At 35.7% G+C, this 17,716-nt stretch overlaps 1 protein-coding gene across 1 annotated transcript in view; it reads left to right on the top strand.

Moving 5' to 3' along the window:
* Positions 1 to 7,245: 7,245 nt before the first annotated feature.
* The window catches only part of DNAH8 (dynein axonemal heavy chain 8), a 137,220-nt gene continuing 126,749 nt past the window's right edge, over positions 7,246 to 17,716 (top strand). Inside the window, 8 exon segments of the mRNA XM_037405841.1 lie at positions 7,246 to 7,368; positions 8,739 to 8,928; positions 9,297 to 9,460; positions 10,460 to 10,636; positions 10,952 to 11,065; positions 13,447 to 13,554; positions 15,328 to 15,429; positions 16,989 to 17,135. Of these exon segments, the coding sequence (XP_037261738.1) occupies positions 7,261 to 7,368; positions 8,739 to 8,928; positions 9,297 to 9,460; positions 10,460 to 10,636; positions 10,952 to 11,065; positions 13,447 to 13,554; positions 15,328 to 15,429; positions 16,989 to 17,135 (1,110 nt within the window). The 5' untranslated portion in view covers positions 7,246 to 7,260.

The raw sequence follows: 17,716 nt of genomic DNA on the forward strand, positions 1-17,716 counted from the left end.
ACAGATGCAATGCTTAGGGACATGGTTTAGTGGTGGCCTTGGCAGCCCTGGGTTAATGGTCGGACTTGATGATCTCGAAGGTCTTTTCCAACCTAAATGATTCTATGGCTTAAAACGAAGCCCCGCGCCAGGCAGTTTATGGTATCAAGCCATGCGTGTCGCTGCACACAGCTCTTGGGTCGCCAGCACAATCTTTACGACAGAATCACGGTTCAGCTTCTGGGGACCGAACCGTGGTGAAGCCGCAGCGGCGCCTCCGTATCTGCGGCTCCCGGGCGCGAGCCGGGCCGCGGCAGTCACGGCCCCGCGGACAGCTCACCCTTCGCACGCGGCCGTCGCCCTCCGCCGCGCTGTGTAGCCCCGGGGCCGAGGCGGCGCGCGGGGGCGGGGGGGCGGCGCGGAGGGATCGCGCCGCCGCGGCCGTAGGCAACGCTCGCTCGGCCCTCTGAGGGGGCAGCGGCCGTTCCCCTGCCCCGCGTTGTGAGGTGTAGCTGCAGCCAGGTCGGTGAGGCTCTTCGCCTGCATCGCTCTGCCAAAGCAGCGGTGCCGGTTAAGGCACGTCAGCTTTTCAGAAGAGAGCCAAACGTCAGTGTCACTCATGCTCTGTGCTCGGGAATCCACGGCTTTTTCTTCCCTCCCTCACCTCATCTTGCCTTCTAAGTCATGTGCTGGAAACCAGACTCGCTTTTCTTGCATGAACAGGTCCCGTAGACAGGGTGTAGGGCACCCTGGAGGGGAGGAAAAATTTTTAACGTAAAAGCACGTTTGCTGCTAGGATTGGGATAGGTAGCTAGGTGGAGTTCATGATGGTTTTTGAAGAGGTGAAAACCTCAGCTGACCCACCAGGTGTCTTGAGTGCAGGCATTTGGAGAGTTCAGGGAGAATTCCAGCACACAATCTACTCTGTTTTTAAAGAAAGCTGTGAGACCCCCACCCCTCTCATCTTGGCCTTCAGGGGAAGGTATCAACTTGAAGACAGCAGTTAAAAGGCTAGGAAATTAACATCCAACCTGTTCCACCTGAGTGAGTGTCAAGGAGGAAAGCACCATGTTGACCTTATATATGACCAGCCAAGTCAGATTAAACATGAAGGAAAAGAATTAATTTAGATTTTACATTTTCCCTTTTTTCTTCCCTGCTTTCCTAAGTTGGGTTTTTTTTGGTGTTTTTAATGCAAGAAAGAAGTGAATATTTTCTGCAACATGATTGTATGCCAAAGTCCATATAACAGTGGCTATTTTGCTAATCATGGTCAAAAATAGGGAGCTAGTACTGGAGCACCCAGGTGTTGCTTTTCATGTTAGCCTCACTCCTGATTTTCTTTTTCCTGAACAAGGCAAATAATGGTTGGCTGCCCTAAAGTATCATAAGAACTACTAAGTAGTTCTTGGTGGTTGTTTTAATTGTTATGTTAATGATACTCTGAGTAGAATAGCAATTTCCATACTTCTGGTTCTTTCTGTTATACTAGGTATGACCTTAATGGCATATCTTAACATTCGTTTTAAAAAATGTTTCTCTATTATAACATCCCTGTGAAACTGAACAAGTTATTTTTAAAAGAAAAACTAGACACACGGTAAGGACTTTAGATATAGCTTTACTGATGGTTACAGCACCTTAAAACTAGTTGCTCAATCCATGTGTAGATTTGAGCACGTTGAATAAAATGTTCGATTTTCTGTATATTTTTATGACTGATAAGATCTATTGAGTGGGACTGATGGCAGCCAGCAAATGCAAGGGGATGAATATGCCCCATAATAGGAAACATGGAGAGAGGATTTTGAAGCTTCTTTGTAGCCCTGAATTATGGGCTTGGGTTTCAGAGACTAAATTTTGCCTAGGCTTATGTTCTAGTGGAGTACAAAGGGAAAGAAAATAGAAGGACTCACCTTTGCATAACAGCATACTGCCTAGCAGTCAGCTGTGAATTTACTTCGTTTTCCTCCATTTTAGAAACCGCCATCTACAATGATTAACCTGCTGGTCCCTGGCCACAGGAGATGGACTGAGAAATTGTTTTCTGCTGTTGAAGAATGGCATCCATTCCCTGTGAACTGCAGTGTTGTAGGGCTTAGGCACAGAATTAAGAGAAAGTCTAACTCTTTTATTATGCTGAGGATGACTGATGCTAAAGTAAAGGTTTTCTACTGAAAAACACTACCAAGCACCCTCAATCTTGCATTACTTCTGCAAAACTTACAATGTTGAGAATATTATGCATGGTGAGGCATTTTGATAAAAATCATGTGTAAGTGCTTATGTGAGCAATGCTTTGACACCTGGTATGGAAGTGTATCAAGTCTTTTTGTAATGTCACTTGTTGAATATGTGTATATATTTTGCAAACTAAAATTTAAATGAATCATTTATATTCTAAACTATTTATATTTCTCAGTAATCATAAATTCAGTGAAATTATTTATATTTCAAAAAATTTGTTATATAGAAAGGTGTTCACTCCACAAAATATAAATGCATGGTATATTATTTTTAAAAAATCTTTCTGTAATCATCTTCAGACATTTGTAGGCTACCATAAAATGTATATAAATGTCTCTTGCCCTAAAAATCTGAAGAGGACCTGAAGAGACTATGTATATTTATATACATAGGAAGTTAATTTTGAGATGCTCTTGGGTTTTGTGGTTTTATTCCCTACCTTGCTCTTCCTTCCAATCTTTTTGAAAAGGTAGACTTGAACAAACTGGATTCTTACAATCACAATTATTTTTTTTTCCAGATTTTAGAATGGAGGGAATACAAAAAAATAATAAAGAAAGTTCAAACACTGGAGAAGATGCTGGGCCCGGTCTTGCTGCCACAAATAGTGCTGGGCCTAATCTTACTGCAGAGAGTTCAGTGCCTGCTCCTGTAACACCAGAAGATGCTGTAGCCAAATCTGTTTGCCCTGCTCCACAAATAGCAAGCTTGTCCTCTTCGCAAGAGTCTTTTTCTATTGCAAGCCAAAGGTTGTCTAAGTTTTGCCGGAGCACTAGTGGAGTCCTGGCCTTGCAAGAAATTTTAAAAGAAAAACAGGTTTAGTATTCAACCTTAGTTCTTGAAATAGATTTCTTTTTCATTTCTCACATGATTAAATCAAGGTTATATTAATTCTTTCTTTTTCCTTTCTTTTTTTTCCCCTTTCCTTTTAGTTTAAACTCAGGGTATTTATTGAATTATTCCTGGTAGAAAGTGACTGAGTGTTTGTTTTCAATGTTTGCAGTATTTTAATGTTTTATTTTAAAGTAGTAGAGGAAGGAAGCAGGCGATATTAACTGGATAATTTACACTGAAGCAAAGCTGTACTCATCTTAGTTTGTGCAAATATTTACCCACTCTAGCTACTTCAGTTTTAAATTTAATGTTGTGACCTTTCAGTATTAATATAATAAATTGAAATACTGATTATGAAAAGTAAAACGTTAGTGTGGCACACAAATATCTTAAATTCTAGGTGTAATAAATTTAATGTTTGCTTTTCCTTGACATATCCGCAACTTTATGTTTTATAATAATTCTTAATAATTTGTTCTTCTGTCAGCTTCCGAAAATTGAGGTCCTTTTAAACAGCAGGGCAGTTATGTAGTCTTATAGTACAAGACAGTAGATTTCAGCATTAGTTGCAAGTTAAGTAGCAGGTTATTCTTGTGATCACTTGGTATATTTTTAGTTTGAAAAGCATGTTTGATGTTTTAGGCTCGATACAAAGAAGCAAGAGAATATCGAAGAGCAAAAGTTGATGCTTCATATAAATACATATTTGAAGTTCTCAGTGTTAGTCTAGGTTTAGACTTAATAACTGTGGAAGAAATGATTTTGGATGCCCCTTCGGTGAGTCTGTTCTGTATGTTTGTTGATTTCAATTATTAGTCAAAATATGTAGCAGATTGCCCCTTTGATATGAAGTGTTATTCATCATTTTGATTGCTTCTGCCAGAAAATCTGATTAATAAGGCATACAACTCATCTAAAATGATATCTGACTTAATCATTCTCTTTAGTTTCCTGGCAGATTTGAAAATATTCCCAAGCTTTTTGATTGTGGCTTTTTCATCTTTCTCACCTCAGGGAAGTTATAATTACTGTTGTTATTTGGACCCAAGAGATTCTTGTCACATCCACCAGTTCCAAAAGTTTCATCCATCTCAGACTGACATTATTATATTCTAAAGATGATTGTTTTTATTTGCTAAACAAGTTGTTACTGAAATGCCAAAGATTCTGCAAAAAATATGTGTAACTTCATAGGAATATTTTGAAAATTAAGAGTGTTATTTTAGTAATGAGGGAAGATTAATCCTGCACCATTTAATTACTGTAATTACATTTGGAAAGACCCATTAAATACTTTCCAGTTTTGTGTGCTTGCTTTGTTTTTGAATGTTTAAAAGATGGGATAAAGTGTAGAGTGAGTAGATCCCAGACCTGTGGAACTTCTGAAAGTTCAGTCATTTCTGTGTATCTTTCATAGTATTTCAAAGAGATTGAACAAACAGGAGCAACCAGCCAAACTTTTCTTTTAGCAGAGTATCAAAACTTGGTATGGCTGTATGTGAAAAGATTCAGCACTGGCCTTCTCTGATTGCATGATGCTGTTTTTGTCTGTTAGAAAAATTGAACTTAGCATTAAAAACTCAGCCAGATATTGTCTCCTTTGATCAAACAAATCAATTGTTAGAACTTCAGCTCTTCAGTTACAAGCCAGATTTAGTCCCAATCCAAATATGCTGTTTATTGTTTGATTACTGATATTTATATATCATAAAGTGTACTTAAACAGCCCTGGTTTGTCTTATGCTTACACACACAGAGGTGCTTTAAGTGTTGTCAATCAACTAACATTTCTTTTATTTTTTACAATTTCTAGATGGTATATACTGTTAGATGTTCCTGACTTCATGTAAAACTGCTGTTCTACACTGAGTTTGACTAATTCAGAACCTTTGGGTTTTTAGGCTTTTTGGGTTTTAGTTTTGCTTTGGTTTTGGGTGGGTTGTTTTTTTTGCTGTCACCAGGACCATCTGAACATTTTTTATGGTTGGAAAGGTGCCCGTTTTAGTTTATTCATAAACAGTTTAGGTGTCTGGGACTATGTCAACATTGTTCTTTAACAAATTTGTCCTAAGTAAATTCTGATATACGTACATGTCTCTGACATACGTGAGTTAATTTTTACCCTTTAAAGCATTAGCCTATATATGGATTTGCACAGTGAGTGTTTGTACCACATGGACTTGAACCAGAAGCTGTGTGCAGAAGCAGCAGCCACAGGGACAGCTCCCATCCCACTTCCTGTGTAAAGGCATGCAAGCCCTAAAGTTACTGTTCGCTTTTCTCTTCCTTTCAAGCTGGAGTGCTTTTTCTAGTAGTGAATCTTCTTCTGATTTTTGTCACTGTCCTTTCAGTACCTTACTAACTTTTCTTTCACTATTTTGGGGGGGGATTTTTTCTGTATTTTTCTCAGTTTTAACCCTGTTACTCACTAGTGCCTATTAACCAAAGTAAAAGCGCAGCATGCATTTCTAGAGCTAGCTTGCTTTCATTTCTTTTATTTTTGCACAATATTGTCTTCTCAGAAGAGTGGGTTTAAATTCTGTCCTACTGGGTGTCACTCATTTTCCTATCACCATTCTGATTCAGATTTTGTATTTGTTTATATGGGGGAAAAGGTCATGCTCATAAGAAATGTACCACATCTAGAGGTGTATGCTTTGTGCTGAAACAGCTTACGCATCTCCAAACAAACTTGCTACCTGAATTTCTGACTTTTTTTTGATTGAGAGGAAACAGGAGGTCTCACTACTGAAGCTGAGAAGTTGGACAGTTTGAATGCCCAGTAACATATTGTTGAGTCACTCTTCCTTGCAGATAACTACAGAGATTGTGAAAGAAGCTGGATTTTGATGAGATCGGTACCTTCTGATCTCCTCCAAACCTTTCAGTGCTTTTCAGAGCATTGTTCACTTCCTCCTAAGTCACATACCCTGGCTTTACCAAGACATGCAAGTTTCCCAGGGTCGTTTGAAAAATTCAGATTTTAGAATCCCTAGTGATAATTTCAGGCAAATTCTTCAGAATGATAATCTGTACACAAGCTGCATTTGTTTCAAAGCTTTGCATCCTTGCTATCCAAAGTAATTTGTATAAAATAACAAAATCAAAATGACCATCTAGAGACCTGTAGTGTTTTAGGGTGACCAGTTTATGGATGGGTACACCAAGCTAATTATGGGGCAGCATGGTCTCCCTCAGATATGATCTCATTGTCCTTCCAGAAGTCAGCAAAATCTTTGTCATCATTAAAAGATTTTGGAGCCAATGTGGCCAATTCATGTCTCCAAAATAAAATCCTCATGTGTTATGTTACTTGTCTTTTACAAATTATCAGGGGTAGAGTAGCAACAGCAGGGTATGTCAAGACATGCAAATCTGCTGTGTATGTTTCTAAGTCTCTTATGACCAGTTACTTCCAGTTGATACTTTGAACTTACAGATGTCTGTGAGTGATAGAATATCTTCCATTGTCTCTGCATTACTGGACAAGACTATAAACATTTGATATACAGTTATCAGGAGCTAGGTCATTTGCGTGTGCAGGTTCAGTAATTGAAGGCACTATTTGAAAAATCTGTTACGTTGTTTTGTAACTCCTCACAATATTTGAGGATAAACATTACAGGCCACCAAAACTTTCAACAGTGGCATGGTTGGTCAAATTATTTTGCATGTCTTAAAGGCACATAAATATATTTTGAGTAACAAGTATTCACTTTTTGATTTAACAGTTGGAAGCCTTTGATTCTTTTTTTGCCAAAGGGGGAAGTAAAAGTCTGAAAGTTTTCTATCAGGAAGGAGAAGCACCAGGAAAAGGTATCCACAGAGGACCTGAGAGTACCTCATATTCTCTATTTTCTGACTTACACATGACATTGTGTGATAGTGTGAATCTGAATAAACAAAGTACCTCAGTCACCAGCAAATTAACCCAGAATCACAAGCGTGAGCAAATTCCTTTTTAAGTGCAGTACAATGCACCAGTATTGATTTGTAAGACATATGTTTAGTGTAGATCTTTAATCGTGGTTAATTACAACCATGAATTCTGCTGATTTTGGTAATCTTACACACAAAAGAAGAAAAGAGATTATTTCTGTGCTGCATTTTATTTGACTATACTGATTTAAAGAAGTGACACCTGTGAAATTCTTTTCAGAGTGTGGTCGGACAATTCCAGGAGTTGAAAAAGGAAGTAAAATGATGCGATTGTATGTGGACAACACACCAGGCAAATTTGTAGGACTATGCTTACATTTTGTTCGTTGTAAGAATGACAGACGTATAAATGCAAAATCTATACATGAGGTATTCTCTCATATATTTTAAAACCTAAAAACTTTAAAAGTAGCTATTTTTGTTTCATTATTTGTTTCACTATTGTCACGAAGTTACTGGTAACTGTGTTTTTGAATGTTAAGCTCTTAGCATGTTCTTTGCTCTGTTTTGGGTAGACAGTGAATAGCTGTATTACTTCATCGAACACTCAGGATATCTTTGGATTCAGTGTCTTATAGGACTCTTGTTAAATAAGGCAGAATTTAGATAAATTTCTCATTCTCCTTGCTGGTTTTGAAGAGGTTAAAGCCACTAATTAAATTTTAGATGTGATAAAAATCTCTGAACTAGAAGGCCTTGCTGAGAAGGCTGTTGCAAATACCAGCAGATGAAAAATTTACTCATACCTTTCTCTTTTACCTGTCTTTGAATGTGTGAAATACGCGTTTATCCTATGCAAATTATGTAGCATGAATTTTTCTGCTTTATAAGACAAATCCTTAGGTAAGCGTGAGCTTCATTCTTGTTTATAGCTACATGTCGTAATATTCGGGCAGTGCTCAAGGGACTGTAAATTGGTAAGAATCAGAGCTGCATATGTATCTTCTAATTAATATGACTTCCAATTCTTCAGACAGAAAATCTACTATTAATTTATATACTTTTTATTTTATATTAAAATGTGTTATTGCTTTTGAGAGCTAAAAAGCTGAAGGGAGGAAAAGCACTATCAGAAGATATAAGATCTGTCTTTATCAAGAGTCTTAATATTGGTCATAAATATTGCCTTTGCATCAAATTCCTTACTGAAGTGATGAGAAAAGGAAATCTATGTTCAAGGAAGTTTGTTACATGAAGTCTGTTAATATTTGCACATTTGAAGGATATTTATAATATTGGAATATTAGAAATGGTCAGAACTTGTAATGTTTAGTTTTGGAGAGCAGACAGAAATTTCATCTGAACCAAAGTAATGTACGTTCAGTCAAATAACTGCTTCTAATGTAATTTCAGATATGGACATTCAGAACATTTTTGCTATTCACATATCATTAGATAGTACCTAATTGTAGATGGGCACATTTAGAATATTTTTAATTGCTCTGTACTATTTAAAAATTTCCAAACTTTCTATATGATAGGGAAATAACTGAAATTACAAAAATATAACATGGCAGCCTTTTAAAACTCTGTTCAATCATTGTTGATTTCCCTTTTTATTGGAAGCAGTATCTTATTGTCATGTTGTAGGTATCAGTATTTTATAAAGATTTTGTCTCCTGAAATTAAGGTTTTCAGTGGCATATTGGAATGCCTTTGTAAAAAAAATACACTGATTTTATAATACTGTTTCCAGTCTGAGCTACTGCATTACTGACAATCATTCTGTTATGATGCAGGATATATTCTTTGGTGTTTTGGATGCCACTGAAGGACTCCTACGTGGTGTTAGGAATATGATAGAAAAGATTTTTCTCCCTGCTATCCTCACAACAAATAATTGGGGTGCTTTAAGGCAGACCAAACAAGATACAAAAGACAAAAGGAGTTTGGTGGAAACAATTAACAGATACCTTTCATTTTTAGAAGGTAAGCATTGCATTTAGGAAGCAATCAAACTAGAAGAATTCTACTTAAGTATCACATAAGCAAGGAAAAATAAAATCATCAATCACTTGCATAATAAATACTTGGGTCGATTTTTTACTTAAAAGTTACTTAAAAGTAACATACTACTAGAGTATTTTCTTAAGGAGGAACACTATTTAAAATAAGAATTTTCTGCTTTATATGAGTGCAGTAAAATGGCTATTACATTGAAACAGCATTGATTACAGACACATATTCCCAAATTTAAATTGCTTACACTGTTAGAAATTGATTTTAAAGTCTTAATTGGTGCTGTATTGTGTTTTTTTTTACAGGGGTTGTTTTGTTGTTTGTTTTTTTTTTTTCAGGGGCTGCAATAAGCATTGAAGGAACTGTTGAGTTGAAAAAAATAGATTACATTGATTTTTCTATACTTCAGTCCTTTGAGAAAGTAACTGCAGCAGCTGATAATCCTGACATGATTCACCAGCTAGAGGAAGTACTTATGATATGGTATAGACAGATTGAACAGGTAAACTATTGTTTTAACATATCAATCCAGCATGAATATGGCTGGATATGTATAAATTATATATGAGACTTGCCTGAAGTTAGCTGAAGGCTTCAGCTGCATCTCCTCCTGCATAATACAAGTACTTCACTTCTACGCACAAGTGAAGTGGTTAGTCTTTATCCGAAGGAACTTTCAGTCTAGCAAGAACAAGTGTTTCTGAACAGTTAATACACAAACATTAAGAAGGTGAGAACAGATGGATGCAGGAGTAATAACACTGAGGGGGACCACATATATGTACAGTTAGGTATACTCTACACATTACATCCGTTAAGTTTCTGCTGCCGGTCATGGTATGAGATACTACTCTTTGAAAGGTCTTTGACCAGGGCTGGTATGGCATTTTTTTATCCTGTGTAAATCTTACATGATAAGGTCTCAGTTATCCAACAAACTAGTGTCTGAGGCTTCCGTGATAAAGCACAGAACCCTTTGTCAAAATACAGAATCTGTGTAAACTGGGACATGCTCTACTGATAAAGTCATACCATGTTTAGTGTGTTTAGCTCACAAGAATGAAAATATAAAAGACATGTAAAAAGAGCTGATTGAATATTTGTCAACATACAAATGAGTATGTTTATGACTTTATGCCTGATATTTAATGTTTTTATTAAAATAGTTCTTCAAGTTTTTTACAAATGAAGTTACATTTGGTGTATTTCAATTCATAAATTCTGATTAAAGAAAAAAATATGAGTGCATGCTGAGATTCACACAGCTTATGAGAGCAGTTGAACAGATGTATTAACTGCATTAATTTCCATTTAAGAATATGATTAAGTACAATTCAGACTTAGCATTCTTTTCCAAATCTGAACTGTTTTCACGTGTCATAAACTGCAGGCTTGTGCCTTTTTAAGTTAGTATCCTCAGAGTGTTTCTCCTCTTCCTTATAATGATTTGTCTATTCTTTATAGTAGACATTTGGTTTTGTTTTTTTCAAATTGGTTGCAGGCTCTGATTGAGAGTAAGCAGGTGAGGAAAGAAGCTGATGATTCAGGTCCACTGACTGAACTACAGCATTGGAAATGTATGTCTGCTAAACTGAATTTTATTATTGAGCAGATCAAGAGACCAAACTGCAAAGCTGTCATTAATTTTCTGAATGTTGGACATTCTAAACTACTAAGGGTAATTATTTTTCCTTTTTTATGTTGTTTTTTACTATGCTAGACAAAGCTTCTGTTATTTATTTTGTTTCATTGCATCTAAGAGATTTTCTGAGGAGAATTGAGAGGAAAATAGGTATGGTGCTGTTACGCTTAATATATTAAGAGAAAGAACAAGACATTTTTAGAGAGACAGACAAAAATTATCAAAAATGCTTAAGTTTTATTACCTGCTTTGACAATGCCTTTTAAAAACTCATTTCCTAAGATTTACTTCTGGCAAATCAGAAATTGTTTACTATGTATGAAGTTTTTAACAGTACTGTTTTCTCCCTAGATGTGGCAGGAGTTAGATGCCAGAATCACAGATGCAGCGAATGAAGCAAAAGATAATGTGAAATACTTATGCACACTTGCAAAAGTTTGTCAGCCACTTCATAACTATGATGTTGTAAGTATTCCTTTACACAGAATGCCCAGAGTGAAAGAAAGCCTTTTTGTATTGCCTAAGAGTAAGTTTTTCTAGTTTACTTTTCTATTTTTGTAATTTTTCTGATTTTTTTTCTAAATGCCTGTCAAGCTAGATGTTAAAGCATTAGTTTATTATATTACATAAAACATAATATTTTAAAATATGTATTTTATCAATAAACATAAATACATGTGATTGCCTAGTAAGTCAGTCCTGCTGCCAATATTATTTTGAAAATGAGCTGAAACAGGTACATATTTTATAGTGCAAGAATCTTAAAATATGTCTTTCATTGAAGATTCCATGTGTCAAAAAATAGTCACACAGCTGTAACCAAAGTACCAAAAAATCTGTTATATAGAGAAAATGAAACCTAATGAGGTCCTAAATAGATAATATAATATTTTGCTTTTGAAAACAGTATTAGCTGTTTCTATTTGCAGAAGTACTAGCCAGTCAGAATTTAAATAATTTGTTGTCCATGTACATTAGTCAGCCCTAGTTCAAGTTGGTACCAGTTATTACATATATTAACTATTACTTATTATAACAGGTACATGTTTCAAATGTTTGTTGCAAAATAGGGTGATAGGAGGAAATACTGTGGGGAAAATTGTTTGTTCTGGTTTTAAGTCCTCCATGTATTGGTCCTATATGCTTCCTGTTCTTTGTCAGGAGGTGTTGCATTTCTTTTGAATTTCTGGCAGCTTAGGATCCTACTACAAAGTTTTAACTGAGGGGAAGTGAAAAGACACTGATAATTTATGACCTAGAGCTGATACTGCATGGAATAGTAGAAGAGTATGATAACATCTTCAGCTCTTCGGAGTATCACTAGAGGGTGCCAGGTACCAGGACATAATGATGAGCTGCTTCAGAGGAGCTGTGAAGAAAAATTCTTTTATCTTAAAGACAGACAGTCATCTGTCTTTAAATAGTTCATCATTTTACTAATACAGGATAGTTAAGTATAGTTCTTTGTTTAATCTGAAATAATTTGGATACATCTGAATTTCTGTTTACTCACTTGGAGCACTGTTACACAGATGAAGATAATTTAGGTGGGATTTTCTATGGTATGCAGCTTTAAAATAATTACATCCAAGTTAAATATAACCTCTTTTAAAAAAGAACTACATTCTGGATTGAGTTGAATTTAATATCTGATATTGAAAAGTATTTTAAGTATTAGTGGATCAAGAAAGATGTACATGCAGGTGTAATATGATATTTAATGTGGCATTTAGTACATGCAGTATTGCACAGTCACATTTGTAGCTGAGGTTGGTTATGAACTAGGTGTTTAACTCTGGACTTAGAATCAGAGAAATCTGTAGACAGCCAGTATTCAGGGTTTTATTTTTTGTCAAGGATTAAAAAGAAAACCAGTAGACTCAGAATCTCCTGATTCCATTTTGGGGGTGGTGATAGTAATGAACAAAATGTGGACACTGCGGTTTGGTTTTATACCACATAGCCTTTCTTTCACACTCCTGCCAAATGCAAATGCCTGCTATGTCTTTCCACAATATTAGTGTGTTCACTTTGAGTCTGCAGACCAAAATTAACTCCAGGAGCTTGACTTGTTGTTGAGGGCTGACAGTCAGAATTACTTTTTCTTGTTGCTCTGAATTGCAACTCTGATAAGACGTTGATAATGTTGATGAATTACCATTTTTTTACCTTTTTTCCCACTCTTTCTTTCCAAAATACTTTGGAATTGATTGAATTGCAGAATGCTTGTAATACCATAGTTTGATTTTAATGATATGATCAATGATTTCTTTAAATGTGTGAAAAATATAGATGTTTCATGTGATGATAGAATGATTTAGAGACTCATTAATGAAATTAACATTGTGACATTTATTTAATGATTTTTGTGAAATGTCTGAATGAAACATTTGATGTAATGTTGTTACCACAATGTAATCTCATAGACTACATTTAACAGCTGTATTGAAGAACAGAAGTATTAATCACAGACAACCATTGTCAGCTGCCAGAAGAATACTTGGTTTTGTGCCAAAAAATGCAACCTATACATTTTGAATCAATGTTTGATTTTGATCATCAAAATAGCATATTACAATATTCATGTTAATATATTTAATCTGATTTTTAACCAGAACATCTGCATTTTATTGTTTTTATTACTTGAGGTTTAAAAAATTATTGAGCATGATTACCTTTTATTTTTATTTTTTTCTTTTTACAAGAAACCTTTTGGTAACATGCCATGGCATTTTGAAATTGGTTCTTATGATTTAGGGGAAAGTGTAATTTAGAATTTGTCAATAGAACAGAAATAGAGCTGGTAAGAATAGGAAGTAAAATTTCTCTTAAAACTCCACTTTAAGGTATCAATGACACACGGAATACCAAACTTGATAAATGCTATACAAATGATTCACCGTGTTTCAAGATACTATAATACTTCTGAGAGAATGACATCGTTGTTTAGAAAGGTAAATACATTCACTATAGTATTAATCATAAAAATGATGGTGTTTTTTTCAGGAAAAAACCCTCATTTTCTTTAAATGAGTTTTTTTAAATCAGGACTTTTTAAAAAAATCGTAATAATTAGGGGGTTTCTGCATGGGAAAGGAAGAGAAGCCTGTTGATCAGGGGAGGATTGAACTTGGGTTAGAGTCTTGTCTTCTGGAAGGAACTTTGTTGTTATTCTTGGTTCAGTGAAATTAATTTTTTCTTACCTTCTTGATTAATCTCCTGATGTGAATTAATCTGCTGTTTCATAAATTACTGAATCCATAAAGATTATTTTATCATCTGCCTTGAAGACCTATTAAGCAGATGGCTGTTGGTCTGACTAGGCTATTCCTCCAAAAGGTATGAAATACAAAAGGTTCCTGTTTTCAGAAGCAAGTCAAACTTGAAAAGTTAATTGAATCTTAGGTCATAAACTTTGCCACCTTAAACAGAAAATTAAGACCAGCTGGGTAATTATACCAATGTCTTTTTCCGGAATCCAGGTATTCACTGCAAGGGAGGATTGTTTGTGTAATGGTTTTAGAACAAAGAAATCCCTTCATAACTAAAATACACACCTCCAGTAAGCATATAGGGGAAGTTCCCAGCAGACCCTCATTACACCACTTTTTGAATAAGAACATCCCAGATTTTAGTGTAAAGTTTTGTTACAATTCAGTTTGAACTAGGATATTAAGAAATATGTACTTTTTTGAGGCTATATTTATCCAGGGCTGGGGCTGTTCTCCATACATCAGATGTTAGGTATGGATTATGCAGCAATGTTTACATTGCCTGTTATGTAATTTTTAAAAATATGTTTGTGTATTGATACATATTGACACTTGCTAGTGTCTATTATTGAATGATCTAAGAGATTGAACATTTCCCTACAGGGGCTAATAATAAACTGGTTACATGAAGTTGTGCTAAGAAAGAGCAGGGAAAAGGATATATTTTATTCTGTTGGCTTAAGGTCCCCTTTACTGTTTGCTTCCATTTAAAGCTCATCAGATGTGACACTGGAGGTCCTACCTACAGCTTCACCAGTCATTGTGTTACAGTGTGAGGCTGCCTTTGGTGCAGCAGTTTTCAGTCTACTCAGTTAAGGATTTTTAAGACCTGCTTACAGTACTTTCATGTGTCAGGAGAACTGTGTCGAATTGTGCATGTTATTTAATAGACAAAAATATTGGCTGCCAGTAGCTGTTCTCTAAGATGTGTTTTCTGTATCTGTATTCACTCTCACACTCCTCTCTTTCTGTCATTACAAACTTTGGATTATTGTGGTTGAGAAGTAGAAGTATGTTCTCCCCTTTTCATACCCATGGGAGACCAAGGTAAAGACATACTACTAGAATAGAAAATTGTTTAACAGCAGTCTTTAAGGTGCACACACTACAAAGTGTAAAGATGGCAGCGTTAAGTGTAGAACAGTTAGAGTTCTATAACTTCTATTTGTTCTTGAGTTATGGTTGGTGACATTCTGTGTTTATGCATATGTATTGCTGGACTCATAGTACTTACAAATACTTCCTGGGACTTAAATACACTTCTGGAAGTGTTTTAAGACTTTTTATAAAGTGTCATGTATGTTATATATGCTATTTAACCACTGTTATACCCACTGGTGAAATTTATCTGAACTCTAGTACTAATACATGCTGTCAAAATGTTGTTAGATTTTGCAAAACAGGTAAATTTCCTTATAAAATTGAGACCTACTTGTTTTCATTTGTCTGCACCAGGTTACAAATCAAATCGTCACAACATGTAGAGCATATATTACAGATGGTGGCTTGTCTCCTGTCTGGGAGCAGGAGACATCAACAGTCATTGGAAAAATTAAGGTTTGTATGGTGGCATTTTATTATTTACCTATCAAACCTATTGATATGCACAAGGAAGTCCATATCAATATGTATCAAGTACTTCGCACCTCTTTATTGTTTTATGTTATGGTGGTTTTGAGTGTTTTTCCATTTTTTAGCCCATGGATGTTATTTGAACTTAGAATGCCCTCATCTTTATCAGAGTGATCCATTGCTGATCTTGGAAATGGCATCTTTGCTGTATGTGCTACCACGGAATTTTGTCATCCAGCATAACCCACATTCTTCCCTCTTGGTAGTATCTGATATGGTACCATCTTCCTCTACCATGGGAAACCTGGTATTTGAATAGACCCCTGCTTTCTTACCATAGCTCCTTCCAATACCAGATTTTCTTGGCACACCATGAAAGTTCAGTGCTATGAGAGTCTTCTTCAGCTGGTGGTGACATATTAAGAACAAATTAAGCACATGCAATATTCTATGGTAAAAGATGTCCAGCTGTGGGTTACTGATTGCCAGTGCTGACTTGATTTCTACCTTCTCCTTTATCACACCTCAGCTACTGACTTCCTGTTTTACCCAGAAAGACATACGATTTCATAGTCCTTTAAAAATTAGGTCCAGAAATACAAAAGTATATGTATTGAATGTGTCTCTCCTGAACTGACAGGATGATATGATTCTAATAATTCATCTATTTAATTGAGGTTATCCTGTGGCTGTTCTACAGCTGACAAACCATCATTATTCTATGAGAGAACTATAAGCCCAGTTTCTAATCATGGTGATCAGTCTTCATTCTAGTATTCGTATATTCCTGAAGATCTGAACATTCCTTTCATTGAGGACCTTTTTTAATTCCCTGTCATTCATAACCAATTGTTATATGTATCTATATATGCAGACAGTCTGGTTACTGCTGCTATATTGTGATTAAAATCTGCTGGTTTCCAAGAACTGACAGAAGATTTTGTATTCCAATGATTATAGACCTTACATTTCTCACCGGTCATTATTTTTACATCTGATAAGGTCTTAGTATTTTAAGTAAATAAGTGACTAAGAAAGACGTATTATTCTTCAATCTCACTTTAACTCAGACTTGTCAACATACTTTATTTTGTATAACCAATTTCCTCCAAGTCCCCTGGTAGTTCCAGACAGACTACCCTGTTATGCCAAATTCTGTCCTTATCCAGAGGACAATCTGACCATTCTTAATTAAACTAATGGCTTTTGTTAATATTCAAATGTCTCCTGTAGAGCAGGAGTCATCACCTTCGCTGGCCTCTAAACCACTCCGTATTTTAACATGAACTAAAATTTTCCTGTTCTTTTTTTGGTGACTCATTTCCCAGTCTTTCACTGTACTGTACTGTTGTGTGTTCATATGTTGTAAATATTTGCTACATGTACTGGAAGAAAACCACTACATGTAAGTCATTACTACCTGATGACTGAAACTAGACTCAATGACAATTAATCACTTTGGAATGACAGTAGGTTTGAGTTCTCCAGTCTCTTACCCATAAGAGTAGCATAATGAGTACAGTATTTGTCCCTTCACTTTTTAGGACTGCATGTTTCTGTTGAAAGAATATCAGAAATGCTTTCATGAAACAAAGCAAGAGGTTTGGGAAACTCTAGGAGAAAAGGCATTTGATGTATCAGAAATGTATATTTTTGGAAAATCTGAAGCTTTTTGTAGGAGATTAGAAAAAGTGAGTATACAGTGCCCTGTTGTTATCAGTAGAGAAGGGGGGGCCTTTCCAAAGAACAGTTTTCAAGGTAGATGCTTGTCAACATACATGCTCTTAATCATCCTATGAAGGAGTTTTTAACTCTTTATTGAGATAAACTAGGCACTGGCACAAAGTAATCCCAATATTTTAGGCAATTACTGCACTATGTCTTTCTGAATTTGTCAGTTTGTCTCTGTTAGTGTGGAAAGACATGACCTAATTGATCTAGATTTAGATCATTATTTTAGGAGGTTTAAAATTACATGGAAAAATAATGCACTTTTGCTTTTCTGAATGGTGTCCTAAGGCATCAAAAACTCCTGTTACTGCCAAACACAGTTCTTCAGATGATTCTGCTACTTGGTGTGGTCTTAACATTTAGCTTGCTAACCTGATGAAAGGATTTTAAACTAGCATTCATAGAGTTTGCCTGGAAAAGATAATAGGTGCTCCTTGGTGCAGAATAAGGTCAGATGACAGATAAGAGGATAATGGGACAGTCATCACAGGGTAGGAATTCTGTAAATCTTTGATGTTTTTCCTTATGCAGTATATATACT

Source organism: Falco rusticolus, chromosome 12, assembly GCF_015220075.1.
Source record: "Falco rusticolus isolate bFalRus1 chromosome 12, bFalRus1.pri, whole genome shotgun sequence".
Lineage (NCBI taxonomy): Eukaryota > Metazoa > Chordata > Aves > Falconiformes > Falconidae > Falco > Falco rusticolus.